The sequence below is a fragment of the Euleptes europaea genome, chromosome 14 (assembly GCF_029931775.1).
Source record: "Euleptes europaea isolate rEulEur1 chromosome 14, rEulEur1.hap1, whole genome shotgun sequence".
NCBI lineage: Eukaryota > Metazoa > Chordata > Lepidosauria > Squamata > Sphaerodactylidae > Euleptes > Euleptes europaea.
Window position 1 is genome coordinate 562,958 of NC_079325.1, and position 17,661 is coordinate 580,618.

The 17,661-nt window shown below is 53.8% G+C and overlaps 3 protein-coding genes across 3 annotated transcripts in view; all 3 read left to right on the plus strand.

Annotated features, from left to right (window-relative positions):
- The window catches only part of ARCN1 (archain 1), a 281,523-nt gene that overhangs the window by 204,338 nt on the left and 59,524 nt on the right, over window positions 1–17,661 (plus strand). The window lies entirely within an intron of this gene.
- On the plus strand, window positions 1,828–2,796 carry ATP5MG (ATP synthase membrane subunit g). The gene is made up of 3 exons (XM_056860448.1): window positions 1,828–1,891; window positions 2,006–2,166; window positions 2,698–2,796. Exons 1-3 carry the CDS (start codon window positions 1,828–1,830, stop codon window positions 2,794–2,796), a joined length of 324 nt encoding a protein of 107 aa, XP_056716426.1.
- KMT2A (lysine methyltransferase 2A) overlaps window positions 7,621–17,661 on the plus strand; it is a 46,185-nt gene continuing 36,144 nt past the window's right edge. The window contains exons 1-2 of the mRNA XM_056860426.1: window positions 7,621–8,058; window positions 17,214–17,283. Coding sequence (XP_056716404.1) covers window positions 7,621–8,058; window positions 17,214–17,283 — 508 coding nt within the window. The remainder of the gene's footprint in view (window positions 8,059–17,213; window positions 17,284–17,661) is intronic.

The following is a 17,661-nucleotide window of genomic DNA, read 5'->3' on the forward strand; positions in this document are numbered from 1 at the left end:
AATATGTATTCAGTGTGTATATAGTGTGACATTGAACTTCAGACAATAAAAGTGGCAGAGGTTCTTGTCAGGGTGGAGGGTTTTGATTTTTGGGGAGCAGGCATGTATTAATCTGCAAACATCAAGAGACCTGCCCCTTCTCCACTGGGGGAGGATTGAGTTTCTATCTCAAAATTTCTAATGAGAAGTGGGTAGGAAGTCAGTTTCAGGCAGCCGGCTCAAGGTTGACTCAGCCTTCCGAGGTTGGTAACAGGAGTACCCAGCTTGCCTGGGGTAAAGTGTAGATGACTGGGGAAGGCAATGGCAAAACCACCCCATAAACACAGTCTGCCTAGTAAACATCGGGATGTGACGTTACCCCATGGGTCAGTAATGACCCAGTGGTTATACAGGGGACTACCTTGACCTTTTGGATCCTAAGGTCCCAGGCAGGTATCTGCCTGCAGAAGAGAGCTGCTCCCAGGAAGAAGGGTCAGTTTTGATACCCTGTTTTTCTCTACCTTGAGGAGTCTCAAAGCAGCCGACAGTTGCCCCCCCCCCGCCCACAACAGACACTTTGTGAGGTCAGTGGGTGCAGAACTGTGACTGGCCCAAGGTCACCCAGCAGCATTCATGAGGAGCAGTGGGGAATCAAGCCCAGTCCTCCAGACTCGAGTCCACTTGCTTTTAACTGCCAGGCCATGCTGGCTTTCAGAGAGTGCTTAGAGGGGAAATGGTTTATCTCTGCTGTAAGGGGGCCTTGGGCCATGCAAGGCAGCTCCGCTCTGCCTTGGAAGGCTTATATTTTATCCGTTTGTTTATTTAAAGCATTTATTAGCTGCCTTCCTTACGGAGCTCAAGGCGGCTTACAGTAAAATACATAAAACCCAAATTTAAAATCATGGTTTAGGACTGCTTTAATCAAATGTGGTCTGATTTAATCAAAAGCTGTCTCCAGCTGCCTGCGAAAGATCAAAAGTGAGGGTGCGCCTCCCTGGGGAGGTTGTTCCATAACTGTGGGGTTGCCGCTGTGGGCAGGAGCGGTAGCCAGCGGGCTTCCGAGGTCAGGGGGTCTGACTGGGCGCTGGACGGCCTGGGTTCAAACGCCTGCTGTGCCATAAAATGGCATGATCGGGGTGGGGGGAGGGGGAAAGGGGCCCTGCCAGCCGGCGTTCCTGGGGAGGAGGGGGCAGGAATGTGCCCGTCCAGCAAAGGAGATGCTGGTTTAGTCCCGAGGGCCTCCCTTTGGGGGGGGGGGTCCTTGCAGCCCTGGTGGTTCGGAGACGCCCAGGCCCCTGCCTGTGGGGGCGCAGCTGCGGCTTCATGGGAGAGCATGTGCGCGGCGTGCCGGAGGTCCAGGGTTCAATTCCCAGGTGGCGGCCGGAGACCTCCCGCCGGTTGAGATCCGTTCCCCTGGAGAAAACGGCCGCTTTGGCCATGGGACTCTATGGCGTTGAAGTCCCGCCCCTTTGCAGACCGTGCTGCGAAGCAAGGCCGGGCTGCGCCACGCCGGGGGCTGACTGGAGGCGCTCCCCCGGGGGGGCGGCGCTCAGCCGTGCGACACCGCCCGCTCCTCCCCCCCTCCCCGCCGCCCCTTTGAAGACCGGCCTCGAGGCGGCTGGCGCGCAGGCGCAGGGGTGGAGGCGGCGGGGCGCGCAGGCGCATTAGCCCCCGCCTGCTGCAGAGGTCGCGGAGACGCTCGGTGGGTGGGTGGGTGTGTGGCGCGGCGCGGCGCTCGCAGGCGGGCAGGCAGGCAGGCGGGCCCGCCCGTGTCGCGGAGGGGGTCGCCCCCTCCCTCCCTCGCTCGCTCGCTGCCTCCTCTTGCCGCTGACCTTGAGGCTTCCCGGGATGGCGCAGGCCGCGCAGAAGCTGGCCAAGGCCGTGGCCACCAGGGGCCCGCAGCTCGTCTCCGGTGAGGCCGCGGGAGGGAGGGAGGGAGGGAGGGGGCGGGCGGGCCCCCCCCCCGGCCGGCGCCCCCCCTTCCCCGCCTGACGCCGCTCTCTCTCTCTCCCCCCCCCCCCCATAGCCGCCGTGTCGTTCTCTCGTCCGCGCCTGGCCACCTTCTGGCACTACGCGCGCGTGGAGCTGGCCCCGCCGACGCCCGCCGACTTCCCCCGCGCCCTGGACAGCGCCCGAGGCCTGGCCCGCAGCTTCCGCGCCGGCCGCCTGGCCCACCTCTCCGTCAAGGTCCGCAGCGCCCGGCAGGCAGGCAGGCCGGAGGGGGCTGGGGAGAGGGGCGGTGGGCGAGGCCCCCAGCACGCGTGGGCTCCCGTGCGCCGCACAGGCGGCCCTGTGGCCCGGGCACTCTTTCCTGCGGACCCCCTGCCTGGGGCACGAGGCTCCGTCCGAGCCTGGCCCCCTCCCCCTCGGCAGCGCCTCCCACCGGTCGTGCCACCTGGCAGGGGCCCTTCCTGCGCTCGCGGCTCAGCTGGCCTTGTGCCACCGCCCACCCCGCTTTGGGTCTCGCGGAGAAGGGCGGCCGCCCTGCAGTCTGGGATCCTGGGAAACTGCAGGGGCGCGGGTTGAAGTGTTCAGTGGTTTTATCTCCCGGGGACCGGGGGATCCACTGCACCTTGAGGGCACCCTTGACCAGGGTGGTCCCTGCGCCGTTGGCACTGTCACGGTTAAGGAGGGGGCTTCTGGGGGGCCACCTGCTGCTTCCAGTGATGGGCTTCATGCAGGAGCAGAAGGGGTAAAATGTGTCCTTTTCTCTTTCAGGAAGCTCTGAGAAACGGCTTGGTGGCTACTGAAGTGCTGATGTGGTTTTACATTGGCGAGATCATAGGCAAACGCGGCCTCGTTGGATACAATGTTTGAAAGGCTTTCCGGTCTCTGCTGTAATCATATTAAAATATGATGCTAAGATGAGTAAGTTTTGGTCTGGCAGCACTGTGGAAATCCGTGACAGGATTAGAGGTCTGATTGGAAGGCTAAGGAGAACCCCAGAACATTATCTCCTTTCCTTCTGTCTTCCCATAAATGGGTTTACAGTTGGGTGGATGGAGTACCTTTGTACGGGGCCAGGAGAACAAGTCCGGAGGCGGAATGCAGCCAGCCGTTCTCCCCCACAGCAAGCGCTGGGTCTGTCCAGGATCCACTCATAGCCAGGGGAACCTTGGTCTTTCTGGGGTACTGTCTTAGGGAAATGATTTCCTCTGGGATTTATTAACATATTTATATCTCTCTCAACTTCTTCATGACTCAACACAGCTTTTAAAGCACAATTAAAACATTAGAAATTAAAATAAATAGAATAAAACTTCACACACACACACCCAAAAAAAACATTTTCATGGCTGGTTCCCTAACAAAAACTGGTCAATCTGTTTATCCTATTTTTTTCTTCTCATAGAGCTTGCTAATAAAACTGCAGTTAAGAAAAGAAAGCACACATTCTTCTAATCCTTATCCACACTAGGAAGACAACTGTGCTCAAACCTCAACTAGATGTGAGTCCAGTAACACCTATGAGACCGATAAGGTTTTCTGGAGAGGAGCTTTTTCAGGAGTCCAGACTCCCTTTGTCCAGAGAGCTCTGGCTCTCAAAAGGTGCTGCTCCTACTGCAGAGCAACACGGCTACCCTCTGGAGATTGCTCCGACCTCAGGTACTCTTCAAAACCTTGTCCAAACAGGAAAGTTTTAACAGCTGGCCTTGGTGCACTTAAGGTGCTCACTGACAAGGCCGCCCTGGAGAAGGCCCCGTGCAGTCATCTCCCTGTCTTGTATTTTGCCCCCTAAAGGTCAGGGACCTCCTAAGGAAGGAAGGTCATGTTGGATGCGTTGAGGGGGCGACTGGGATACTAGAAGCTCTTGGTTCTCCATGCTAACTGAACTGCTTCCCTAGAATTTTTGAGTCTTCGTCTCTGAGCAGCCCATAGACTGGTTTTGACTCTGTGCAGTCACAATTAAATGGTTGATTTCATCTCCACGCAAAGCGACGCCAGTGTCTGAAACTGAACTAAGCGGTATTCGTGACTAGTTAGAATGGATACTAGTCATGCTGCGTACCTATTAGCTCTAGTATCAGAGGAGCATGCTTATTATATTGGGTGCTGTGGAACACAGGCAGGATGGTGCTGCTGCAGTCGTCTTGTTTGTGGGCTTCCTAGAGGCACCTGGTTGGCCACTGTGTGAACAGACTGCTGGACTTGATGGGCCTTGGTCTGATCCAGCAGGGCCTTTCTTATGTTCTTATGAAACGGTCGATTGGTCTGTGCGTTTTTTTTGCAATGTGGAAAAATGGCCGGCTGTCCTAAAACCCTGGGAACAAGAGGAGCTGAGTTGCGGGACAGCAGTTCCTTCTTTGGGGCTCTCCATTTTCATATGGAAAATGAGTGGGTCCGTATTTATGGCCCTTTTAACTTGGTTTCTCCTGTGGTGGCCTCTAGGTGGCTCATAGCTACGCATGGGAGCCATACAGCTTTCAACAGCTTTTCTAAGCTGCACTAATCAGCATAATTAGCCACCATCCTACAATACCAATTGCCCAAAGGCCGCCCAAACAACATCCTCCTGTTACATAAACACTCTTGAATAATTCAGCCTTGCAAAGTTTCTGGAAGATTAAAAGGGGCCATTCCTCAATGGCAGAGAAGCAGAGCTGCCCAAGATAAGAGAGGGAAGGAGACCTTTGGGGGGCTGGAGGGGACAGCCTGGTGAAAAAAGCAAACTCCATCTGACAGCAAGGGCTGATTCTGCGACCTCAGGCAGATCACGAGAGGGAGGGCAGGAAGGGTTGCGTCAGTGGTTGGCTCTTGGCCCTTTCTTACCTGCCCAGGGAAATGCTGGTCATGGTTTGGGGAATTTTCGTGCACATTGGCCAGGGATCCTGGAGGGTTTTTGTTGCCATCTTCTGGGCATGGAGTAGGGGCCACTGGGGGGTGGGGGGGGCAGGGAGGTAGTTGTTCCTGCATTGGGCAGGGGACTAGATGACCTTGGTGGTCCCTTTCAACTCTGTGATTCTAAGGCCTGTGAAATCGCCCATTCTTGGCAGCTTGCAGTTGTGTCCCAGAAGTGTTCTAGTCCTCATTTCTTGCACAGATTACATGGCACATGGCCTTAGAAGTGGCACCTGGCTCGTGGAACTCCCTCTGGGGGAAAAAAACCTTGGCTTACTGCCTGGGTTCTCAGCTACTGCCAATGCAGTGTACAGCAGAACTATGACATCTTGCGATTTGGATGTTATGCCTCTGTTGATGCACCCCAAGATCGCACTAGCCTTTTCTGTTGCTGCATCACACTTGGATGCTCATATTTAACTTAACGGTCCACCCGTACCCCAAGATCTTGTTCACACACATTGCTGTCCAGAAGTGTATCCCCCATCCAGTGTATGCATGTCCCTCATTTTTGTTACCCAGATGTACAGCTTGGCACTTATCCTTGTTGAATTGCATCCTGTTCACATCTGCCCACTTTTCCAGTGTGTTCAGATCTCGTTGAATTCTATCTCTTCTCTTCTGGGGTGTTTGCTGCTCCTTCCAATTTGGTGTCATCTGCAAATTTAATGAACAGTCCCTCCACACCCTCATCCAGATCACTTAGAAAAATATTGACCAGTACCAGGCCCAGAACCGAACCCTGTGGCACCCCACTGGACATCTCCTGCCATTCAGATGAAATGCCATTGACAACTACTCTTTTGAGTGCGGTTCTGCAACCAGTTCCCTATCCACATAACTATCCTAGGGTCCAGCCCACAGTTCTCTAGTTTACCCATCAGAACATCACGGGGAGCCCTGTCAAAGGCCTTACTGAAATCTAGGTAAACAACATCAACTGCATTCCCTCAGTCCGGTAAGCTCATCACTCGATCAAAGAAGGAGACGAGGTTGGTCTGGCAGGACCTGTCATGGACAAGTCCGTGCTGACTGCAGCCAGTCTCCGACCCTTGCAGAATGAATGTGCCACCAACCAACCCATGTGTGCCTTCAGAAATAAAATGTGTAAAAAAATATTTAGAAAATTTATGCCACTCCTCCAGGAAAATACCCAATGTAGCTTTCAACAAAAACGATAAACTACAGCCACTAAAAACAACATGTCACCCGTGGCCCAGGGGGCATGTCTAGCCCCTTCCATAACTGGCCACCTGAGTCTGTACCTGAGTCTAGCATAAGCTCTTTTGTGGCCCTAAAGTCCTGTGTGTGGATGCTGAAACCCCCCAGAACAATTCACCTTGGAATGTCCAACACCAGGCTGGAGATCATCCATGCCAGCCCACGCAGCGCCCTTGCCTTCTAGCTGGCTAGATGCTATACCAGCAAGATAACCAATCTGTTCTTGGAGGCCAGTACAAGGAACGTTCTGTGAACACCAGCAATAGTTTGTGCTGGGAATCTGCAGGGGAAAGAGTCACAAAGAGTTATAGCTACCCAACGACCCCCTTGTCCAGGGCAAGGCTGATGCCGGACTGGAAACCGCCCCAGCTACCTGAGACAGGCAGACCCCTGATCCTCCACTAAAATATCACACACACAGTGAAGAGAGAGCTTACTCCTAACCCGTTTGGGATTGCACAGCGCCAAGGGTGAAGTGGAAAGCTCGTGGTCCTCTCTCCACCCCCACCCCCCCAGTCCCTGATGATGGAATGGGGACCAGAGGAGCTCCAAGGCCCCTCCCTGCTCACGGCTGACTAAACCCCTCACCCGCTGCCAGCCATCCCAGATGCAAGCAGCATCCTGATGCCACCTACCAGCCATACGTTCACGTCACAGAGGCAGTGTGGTACAGTGGGTAAAGTGTTGGACTAGGACTCGGGAGACCCAGGTTTGAATCCCCACTCGTGCCATGGAAGCTTGCTGGCTGACCCTGGGCCAGGCCAGTCGCACACCCTCAGCCCCCACCCTGGCTAGTATCTGGATGGGAGACCTCCAAGGTGGAGGCAGGCGAGGGCAAATCATCCCCCAGCGTCTCTCGCCTTGACAAGCCCACCAGGGGGGGCCCTAAGTCCGATGGGGCTTTTGACAGCACTTCGCACCCACCCACACCCACCCACCCGACCGGAGGTGCAGAAAGCGAGGGCTACCTCCCCCCCCCCCGCCTGGACAGAGCCCACCCCGGCTAGGCCAGGCTAGGCTAGGCAGGGAGGCCCCTTTAGCGGCGGCGTGGTGAGGGTGAGCCCGGGCGGCCCCACCTGCGCTCCAGACCCACCTTTTCACTCCGCCCCAAAGGCAGCCAGCTGGAAGCCGCCCCCGCCCCCTTCCCGGGAGCCGAGCCCCCCCCCCCGCCGTGCCAGCTCCGCGGGCCAGGAAGGGTTTCCCGCCGCGCCCCAGTCCTGCAGAGCCGGGGGGGCCCCAGGCCGACCCCCCCCACACACACACACACACCCCGCCCTCGGCGCCCGGGCCTTCTGCGCGCGCGCGCCTGCTCTGCCTGCCTGCGCGGGGCCGGGGGAGCCGCGCGTGCGCAGTGCGTGGAGCGCGGGGCGGGGGGGGGCGCCGCCCGGGACCCTGGATAGGCGGCTCCGTCTTGCGCGCGTGGGGGCGGCGCGGCCTATGCGCGGCGCGTCGCGGCCCGGGAACCTGCGTGGGCCGGGGCCGGGGGCGGGCCGCGGCGGGCGGGCAGGCAGGTTCCCGGGCGGGCCCCGGCCCCTCCCTCCCCGGCTCGCCGCCGCCGCCGCCGCCTCAGAGAGGGGCAAGATGGCGCACAGCGGCCGCTGGCGCTTCCCGGCCCGGCCGGGCACTGGCGCCTGGGGCCGCCGCGGGCTCGGGGGCTGCTGCCGGCTGCGCGTGCCGGCCCTGCGCACCGCCCACCACCACCACCGCCCGCACGAACGGGCGGGGGCGCACGGGGGGGCGGCGGCGGCGGCGGCGGCGGCGGCGGGAAGCGGAGGGGGCGGGGCGGGCGGGCCCCCCTCCTGCTCGGCGGGCCCCCCCGCCGCCGCCGCCGCGCCGCTCCAGCCCCCCCCGCCGCCGCCGCCGCCGCCTCCCCCCTCCTCCTCGTCCTCCTCGTCCTGCTGCTGCTCCTCGTCGGCGGTGGCGCCGGGCTTCGACGCGGCGCTCCAGGTCTCGGCCGCCATCGGCATCAACCTGCGCCGGTTCCGGGCGGCCTGCGGCGCCGAGGCGGGCAGCGGAGAGGTAAGATGGGGGGGGCGGCGGCGGCGGTGGCGCGACTCCCTCCCTCCCTCTCTCTCATCCTGCGCGGGCAACGGGGAGGGGCGGGGCGGCGGTCGGTCGGTCGGTCGGACACGCCCACCCGGGCGGGCGGGCGGGCGGGATGGAGCCGGAGCCTCCGCGCCGCTGGCCCGGCCCCGGTCGCCGCAGCGGTGCGGCCGCCCCGCGGGCGAGCGGCGCTAGGGGTCCCGGTCCCTCGGGGCGGAGGAGGCGGCCTGGGCCCCGCCCGCGGGCAGAGGCGGCGCCTGCGGAGGAGCCGCCGGCTGCCGAGACCCGCCGCCGCCGCCTCCTCGGCCCCGCGCGCCCCGGCGGAGCGCTGCCCGCCCTGCCCGGGAGAGGCCCACGGAGCGGGCGACGGCGAGCAGGCCGGAGCGGGCGCCACGGAGGGGAGGGCGCGGAGCCCAGCGGGGGGCACGCCCGGGCAGGAGCAGCCCCCCCTCCCCGTCCGTCCCGTCCCGTCCCCCCCCGGAAGGCCTGGTGGGTAGCGGGAGGGGTTCCGCGGGCCTTTGGCGAGTGTCGCGGGCGCGGCGGCCGTGGCTCCCGCTGGGGCGGCGCGGCTGGGCCCCTGCGGCCCTTCCTTCACACCCCTGGTGCGGCGGCTGCTGCACCCGTTGCCGTGTTTGCGGAGCTGCCCTCGAAGGCTGTGCAGAAACACGGACCGTCTTTAAACGTTGCCGCTCAGCCGGAGGGAGCGGGAAGCACCTGTTACAACAGGGACGGTGGGTGGGCTTCTCAGCTCAAGGCGCTGCTTTTGACCTTGGAAACTAAGTCGCTTTGATCTGGAGCCTCTTTGCCCCTCTGAATCCTCCCGCACGTTAAGATGGTGAGTGAGGCCCTGCTTTTAAGGCGCCGTCTTTTGTGGGTGCGGAGCAGGGCCTTTTCAGCAACTGTCCCTTGGGGAACTGTCTCCCCCAGAGGTCTCTTTGCTTTCCGTGTTTGCCGCCTTTAGGAGGCAGGTGAAAAACATGACCTGTTTACCTCAAAGGAAAGCTAGGTTTGCCCCAGGAGTGCCATCAAGAGTAATAGTGAGTTGTCTTAAATGTGTCTACAGGTTACAAGTACGCACGGTAATATTAGCACATGTGTGTGTAACCTTTTTTTAGGGGTCTTTTTACATTCAGCATCATCTTCCTTTTGGGTGAATACCATTCCTGTTCTCACACCTGTTTTGATAGCTCTTTGAAAATGTGGCTTGGCTAATTAAATTGGAAATCTGTTCAGTTGCTGGTTTTAGAATATGTTCATTAATTGTTGATTGGGTTTTTTATCGTTTACTTTTGTGAACTGCTGCAGACGCTTGTTGTAAAGCAGTAATGGAATACGATAAACTTAGCTGTAGAACTGTTATTTCAGTTACTAATAACTGCCTTGGGATAATAGTTCAGCAGGTCCCCTGAAACTTTTTGCGTTTTGGCATGGTGAGTTGGCAGGACACCAGGCTCTGTGTGCATGAGTTATGTGCCATCAAGTTGCGTCTTACAAAGACATCCTAGAATTAACAACCTTTCTCGGGTCTAGCAAACAGAAGGCTGCGGCTTCCTTTAAAAAATCAGTCCCTCTACTGCCGAGTCTTCCTCTTTTCCTACTGCCTTCAACTTTTCCTAGGGTTATTGTCTTTCCAGTGATTCTTGTCTTCTCATAATGTGACTAAAGTACAATAGCCTTAGTTTAATCATTTTAGTTTCTAGGGAGAATTCAGGCTTGATTTGACCTAGAACTCACTTACTTGTGTTCTTGGTGGTCCATGGTATACGGCTCCTCCTATACCACATTTGAAATGGATCAGTTTTCTTCATGTCATCTTTTTTCGCCATCCAGGTTTCTCATCCTTACATAGTAATAGGGAATACCTTTTATGATCTTCGTCTCCAGCGACATGTCCTTACACTTAAAGGCTCCACAAGGATGCTGGTTCTCATTTGAAATCTGGTGGTCTGTCGGATTGGATCCAACCAGCTTTGTTGTTCGATCTTACCCACTTTCCCCCCTTATTATAGGTCCTGTCACACATAGCTTTTATCCGTGCAATTCCTGTGGTCGCCAGCATAGATTTATTTTACATTCAGAGTGGACTCCTTCATCCCTTTTGCACTGTGAGGAAGGCTGTTTGGATGCAGGCCATTGTCTCTGGCTGATGGGAAGGCAGGACAGCATTTACTGCAGATATTCCCTAATTGGAAGAGAAAGCCAACACAGCTCCATTTCCAAAGTAAAATATCTGTGGGTTGAGATCTGTTGGCTGTGGAGAACTGCCGGTCCTTGTTAAAATACAAGGAGGAAAGAATTTGTATCACATCATTGTTTGTGGATGTAATACTTGGTATTGTACATAACTATTCAGGATGAAGTACAAACCAGTTACTTGCAGATTCAATAGTTTTAGTCTTATCACCATTTTTTAGCAGCAGATATCTGTGTAGCATCACAAACCAGATGATGATCTTAGGGGAGGGGTGTGGCTCAGTGTTAGAGCACCTGCTTGGCATGCCTAAGGTCCCAGGTACAGTCCTCAGCATCTCTAGTGAAGGAATCTGGCAGTGGAAAAGCCACTGCCAGTCTGCGTAGACACTACTGACTTTGGTGGGCCAAGGGTCTGATTCAGTAGAAGGCAGCTTCACATGTTACTGTGTTTTTACATGGACGTTTTCTGATGATTATAATAGATTTTACACTGCTGCTATTTTTTATTCTTCTGGTTTGTCTTGAAGAATCGTGGCCTCCCATGTACATTAGGACATCTGATGTGACTGAATTCTGCTGTGTTTCGGGGCCAAACTAGATGTGACGGCATGCCCAGGTCAACCTGCGAATGCCCCCACCATTTTATAGCCTGACATGGGTGATTTAAAAGTGCTGCGGAGAGGTGGAATCGCCCCACACCCTTTCAAGCGCTGAAACCCCCCCCCCACACACACACACACAGACACACATCTGTTCAGCACTTGAAGAGGCATGGGGGGCGACGACAAAGTGCGTCTTCCATTACTGAGGGCCTGGTCAGGATTGGGCCTGTTACATTTTTTAATTGCAGACTAAATTTCCCACTAACAGAAATGTCTACTGATTCCCTCTTCCCGTTGCAGCCCCCCATTAAGTCATTCCTCAGGGTTCCCTGTCCTCCAAGAGCAACCTTTTGTGGAGGTCAGTGGGAGTAGGGAGGCAGGAAAGTTCTGTTCTGCTGCAGAAAAATTTAGTTTGGATCCAACCCTATGTAAAACAAAAATAGAATCAGAGTTGGAAGGGAGCATCAGGGTCATCTAGTCCAACCCCCTGCACAATGCAGGAAATTCACAACTACCTCCCTCACACACCCCCAGTGACCACTACTCCATGCCCAGAGGATGGCCAAGATGCCCTCCCTCTCATCATCTGCTTAAGGTCATAGAATCAGCATTGCTGCCTCCCAAGGAAGCCTGTTGCACGGAGGAACCTCTCTAACTGTTAGAAAATTCTTCCTGGTGTCTAGACGGAAACTCTTGAAATTTAATTTCAACCCGTTGGTTCTGGTCCGACCTTCTGGGGCAACAGAAAAGAACTCGGCACCCTCGTCTATATGACAGCCCTTCAAGTACTTGAAGGTGGTTATCATATATCCCCTTTCAGTTTTCTCCTCTTAAGGGAATTTTTGTAAAGGCAAAGTATAACAGAATGGTTCAGGATAGCACTTTTATGAAGGGAACAGGACTATGGTCCTGGCCCTGGTCGAGGACAGCGAGATACTCTTAGGGCCAGGGATTTCCAGTAGATTATTATTGTAGGGCCCTCCATGGGTTGTATAGGGAGAGACGGTCCTGAAGATACAGTGGTCACAGGCCATTCAGGGCTTTGAAGGTTAAGGCCAGAACTTTGAACTTGATCCAGAATTCAACCTGTAGCCAACGCACCTGGCGAAGCACCAGTTGAATATGTGCAGTCCAAGATGTTCTTATTAGGACTCACGCAGCCGCATTCTGGGCTTGTTGGAGTTTCCAGATCAACTTAAAGGGCAGCCCCACGGAGCGCGAATTACAGTAGTCTAACCTAGAGGTGCCCATCGCATGGATCACTGTGGCTAGGTCAGCACAAGACACGTACAGGGCTAGCTGCCAGATCTGGCGAAGATGGTAAAACGCTGTCCTAGCAGTCTGCGTCACCTGGCCCTCCATAGATAAGGAGGCATCCATGGTTACACCCAAACTCTTGACGGAGGCTGTCCTTCCCCTTTGTTGCAGCCTCCTTGCCTGGAGGGACGGAAGCCGCCCCTTCACAGAACGATGCCGCAGCCTGGCCTCAGGCGCACCTGGCAGTCTGCAGGGGCCCTACCCTGTCTTGCAGCTCCCAGCCAAGGATGGGCTTTCTGGGCGTGGCCTCTTTTTCAAGCACTCAAGGGACTGCCGTGCCCTCTTGATCCCAGAAGCAGAAAGCGGAGGCAGGTTGTGGGGGTGCTTTTTATGATGAAATCATTACAGCCTCTTTAATCCTTCCTCCTCCTGTTTCATTAGAAACCTGGTCTCAGCGGATGCCCGTCCTTCTCCAAAACGAAGAATGGGTGTCAGTTCAGCATTGCCCTTGGCCATGGCTGCTTCAAAGCATTACATAGTCTTTTGAAGAACTGATGAAAATAAGGTAGTTCTCACCTGATGCCTTAAAAGCGCAGGAAAGGGGAGAACATGTATACCACAGACAGAATCTGTTACAAAAGGGTAATTTCTCTGTAGCCAGGGCTCTTTTTGGGATTCTGAATGGGCAGTTCACTCTACCTATTCCATTTCCACCCCACCCTTCCTTCCTTCCTTCCTTCCTTCCTTCCTTCCTTCCTTCACTCCAGAGCTGTGGAGTGTCCTCTTTGGAAGGCTCACTTGGTGGCTCTTTCTCTTTCAAAGGCATATCATTTTTTTTCTTTGCCATCAGGAATGCAAAGGGACCAAGCGATGCAACAGAAGCGGGTGCATATTCACCACTGTGCTCTCCTAAGCCTTTTCCCGGGTTAGGGTTAGCCCCCCCTCCCCCGGCAGCGCTCTCAATCGTCTGCCATTGCTCTTTGCAATTTGAGGCTCCTGTAACATAGCTCTTAGGAGCTATATGATTTACCCTCTTTTCTATGTTCTGTTGCTGCTGTTGTAATTGTTGGTTTTACTGTGGGTTTTTTTTTTATTAGTTGTGTTACTGGCTTTCATTGTATTGTTTTATTTTCCATATGGTAAACTGCCTTGGATATAGCGCTATAGGGATGAGAGGCAGCAATATTTTAAATAACTGTACATGAAATTTTGTGGAGCCACTCTGTTTGTGATGGGCATTTGGCAGACTCCCACTGGGTAGCTGCTACAATTTTTTACAATAAAACATTACTGATTCATTGCTCTGTTGATGTATCCACGTTGTTTTAAATTAATCAGTAATATAATTCAAATACAAGAGATGGATTGACTCAATAAAGGAAGCCACAGCCTTCAATTTGCAAGATCTGAGCAAGGCTGTCAAAGATAGGACATTTTGGAGGACTTTCATTCATAGAGTCACCATGATTCGGAAACGACTTGACGGCACTTAACACACACACACACACATAATTCAAATAGATTTCATTTCCTGTAATATACTTTAGCCATCTAACGATATTTATTTAATAGTTTAATATATGCCTTAGCCTATCATCTAATCAAGACATTTCTCCTCAAGAGGATTCAAATGGGCTTTTTTTAGTTTCAGTGGCAGAATGGGGAGGCAGGGCAGCGTTTCAAGCCAGCGATGTTCTCCAGGTAGTTTTCAGGCTGCTGCAGATACAGAGCCGGGCACACTAGTGGCAAAGGATTCGCCTGTGGGGGTTTTCTGTGCCCTTTTCCTCTCTCGGTTATTTCTGGCTTTTCACCTCCACACGGCCTCTGCAGTGACACCACAATGGGAGCCCGGTCATTCCGGCTGTCGTGGCCCACCACCGCCCCCTTTTTTTCTTCGTGCACGCACTATAGTGCTACAACAGGTTTGTTAACAAATTGAAATAGAGAAGAGCAATAGGTTGTTGCTGTTAATCTGTTGCCATGTATCTGTTGAATATTTTAATAAGATTAGGGGGAAAGTCTGTATTATGGGTAAAAGGACAAAGAGGGTGATATGCCGCCTGGGCAGCCTCGGTCAGTTGTGTGGATGGGGTCCGAAGGATCATTAGTAAGAAAGGAGGCTGTGAGGATTTAACTGTGGGGGTGGGAGGGTGTTGCGGAATCAGTGCAGGCTGGAGAACTAGAATTGCATGGCTGAAATTGGAAGGCAGCTGGGTATTGTTCAAGCACTTTGCGTAATTGTGCTTGTGAGTCCCGAGTTGTGTTCCCAGGCCTGCTGAAAAACTAGCTTTCTTTTTCTCAGAGGGCAGCCGTGTTGGTCTGCAGCAGAACGGCCAGATTGGAGTCCAGGAGCACCTGAGAGACCAACACGGTGTTCAGCGTATGAGCTTTTGAGAGTCACAGCACCCTTCGTCAGGTGCCTTTGACTCTTGAAAGCCCCTTCCCCCAAAATTGGGTTGGTCTCTCAGGTGCCCCTGGACTCCAGCCTGGCTGTTCTACGGCTGACCAACACGGCTGCCTTCTGAAATTTGCCTGCGTGTAGCGGAGGCTGCTGTCTGTTTCATGTTTCCCAGGATTTGTCTGCTTGGCTTTCCAGGAAAGGCAAATGCCCAGAGGTCACTGGCTGGCTGTCTCTGCTCTCTCCCAACTGAGGAGCTACAAAAGCGTTCTTTGTGCTTTTCACAGCAACCCATCTGACTTTAACCGGCAGCTTTGTAGGGCCCAAGCCCTCTTCCAGCGTGGCTGTGCTAACATTGTTTACATCTTGCCGAGAGAGCCCCACGTGGCCAAGCGGAAAGGCGAACTGTTGCGTTTATCTTTGACAGGATCTCCTTTCTAGGAACAAGCAGGAGTTTTGTCCGGCCCAGTTTTACACACATCTTGCCCTCCCCCCTGCCCCAGCAGTTAAGGTTGCTTTCTGCTTGACGTAATGCGAGAAAAGAAGCCAGCTGTTTGCTTCCTACCATGTCTGTATCATATCTAAGCATCGAGAAAACTCGTATGAAATGAAAGCTGTTAAAAAGGAGCCTGCAGCAGGTTCCGGTGTCTTCTCTGCCTGGGATTCCTATAGGCTGCTTGAGCTGCTCTGTGGCAGCCCACAAGTGAACCTGCGATAGAACCGGAGAGCCTGTTTTTGGGGCACTGCTGGCCAGCAAATGGCTCTCCTCTGGTATGCCCCCTTCCTGGCTGTAGCCTTGCACTGTGGCTCTTGCCCGAATGAAGGGGTGGTCCTTGCCTGTGTGTGGGCGCGCCTGTATAAGCTGCAGGAAATCCCCCGCTGTCTCTGACGGGGCAGGAGGAGGAAAGCTCTTTACAAAGGCTGCCGAAGAGATGTGGCTGTTTTCCACGCAGAGGCAGGCATGTGTGGTTTCCCCTTTGCTGTTGTGGCTGCTGCTGCAGTGCAGTGGCAGCAGGACTTTCATGTGGCAGGCCCTCCCCTGGGTTCCCAGCCCCAGGGCTTTTGCAGGGTTTTTTTTTAAATTGGCTGTTACACAGAAGTTTATAATGATATTCATCAGATTCGCTGAATACCCGGCTTTCCGTTTTTGAAAAGCAAGAATATAGGGAAAGGCCTCTCTCTGCGGACAAAGGGCATGGAGGCCAGTGGCTAAAAAGAAGAGGAGAAGAAAAGCACGCAAGCTGGGAATTCTGAGAGCCTGAGGTACAAATGGTGATAGTGATGATAGCATAAGATTCCCTTGCTGCCTAAAAAAGCACCACCCACCCACCCACCCCATGCCAGTTGATAGGGGGAGGGGAAATGGCTATTGTATGGGCAGGACCAGGAAAATCTGAACTTCCTTCCTTCATTCATTCATTCATTCATTAGATTTCTATATTTTGCCTGTTTTATCTGGCATACTAGCCCCAAATAAAATTTATTTATTTATTTATGTATAGATTTCTATACCACCCTTCCAAAGATCAGGGTAACAATGCAATAAATATCACAAAAATATAAAATTTAAAACTAACAGTGTCCTCTTCCCCAAAACTTTGCAGTAGGACAGGTTTGGGAAAGATAAGAAAAAAGCTGAGGGGTCAAATGCATCACCATCCTGTGGGGGGACCCTGGAAAAAACCTGCTTCCCGACAGCATTGAAACCAGGGCAAATAGGTTGTGTGGAAAAGTTTTGCAAGGAGCTAGGATGGAGGTTCCCCCCCCACCCTTTTCAAATACTTCTTGAAGTCTGGGATCGGAAGAGGTAATTCCTGGTGGTTCTTGGTTACTTTTCAGTAAGGCTGAAATTGGTTCCCAGTTCTTGATTTGCCGATCAACAACAAATAGTGGCAATATTTTAAAAGCACTGCACCCAAAATAAGCTTTGGGGTAAAAAAAAACAACCCATATGCCTCCGCTCTTTGGGGGACTCTACCTGATTTGGGCTTCATGTTTTTCACAGGGCACAGTACCCAGAGTGCATGATATGGGTTGGTCCACAGCTTACTTGGGGATGCAGAATTACCTTATAGCATTATTAGTGTGGGGAAGTCCTTCCATTTATATGTTCCAGAGGTGCTTCTGCTGGAGGAGCAAGGCCTTTTTTGTGGTCCTGTAGACAGAAGTGGTTTCTTCCTTATTTTCCCTCCTGCTGTGAATGATAGGCAAGTGTTAGTTAGTGAAAGAGCTTTGCTTTCAGGGTAGAGCAGCCTCTGGGTTTGCGCTTCAGTTTTATTCCACGTGGGTGTTCTGTGGCCCACATTCGGACCTGGCACCTCTCTTGTGGTTTGTGAAGAGTGCTTCTTCTGCAACAAGCAGCGAACGCTTCGCATTTGTGTGACGCCATTCATATTTCTTGTTACTAACTGCTTTTCAACCCCATTTATGTGGAAACTGTCCACTTTAATTGGTTCTTGTAGGTTGTCCGGGCTGTGTAACCGTGGACAGTGTCCTTCAGTATTACTCCTCTGAAGATGCCTGCCACAGCTGCGGGCAAAACGTCAGGAAAGAAAATACCAAGACCACGGTTACACAGCCCGGACAACCTACAAGAACCAATGAACTCTGACTGTGAAAGCCTTCGACAATATTTTGTCCACTTTAACTTTGCAATCCTCCCATTTCCCTCTCTCTTGCAGGATGAGCAGTTCTTGGGCTTTGGCTCAGATGACGAGGCCAAAGGACAAAGTCCCACCAAATCTTCCACAGGTATGCTCAGGCTGTAGAATGGGCTTCCCACAGGAGTTGGCTCTTTTATTCTTCTCCACATCAAGTCACAGCCAACTTATGGCGGCCATGTAGGGTTTTCAAGGCCAGAGACATTCAGAGGATGGTTTTTGCCACTGCCTGCCTCTGCATAGCAACCCTGGACTTCCTTGGTGGTCTCCCATCCAAATGCTCACCATGGCCAACCATGCTTAGCTTCTGAGATCTGGGGTGTTTTTATTCCACTTCTGCTGGCCTGGATTGTTCCCCGCGTTCAGTTCCAGGTAATAAGCAGTGGCTGAACACATTCTCCCAGCTTGGGTCGGTGGTGTTTCTGTCTGAGTACTCAAATTGTTTCAGATGGAGAGGAGGCTGCACAGT

Coding starts and splice junctions, on each gene's coding strand:
- ATP5MG (XM_056860448.1), top strand. CDS start 1,828: ATGGCGCAGGCCGCGCAGAAGCTGGCCAAGGCCGTGGCCACCAGGGGC. Junction 1,892..2,005: donor GGGCCCGCAGCTCGTCTCCG/GTGAGGCCGCGG, acceptor CCCCCCCCATAG/CCGCCGTGTCGTTCTCTCGT. Junction 2,167..2,697: donor TGGCCCACCTCTCCGTCAAG/GTCCGCAGCGCC, acceptor TTTCTCTTTCAG/GAAGCTCTGAGAAACGGCTT.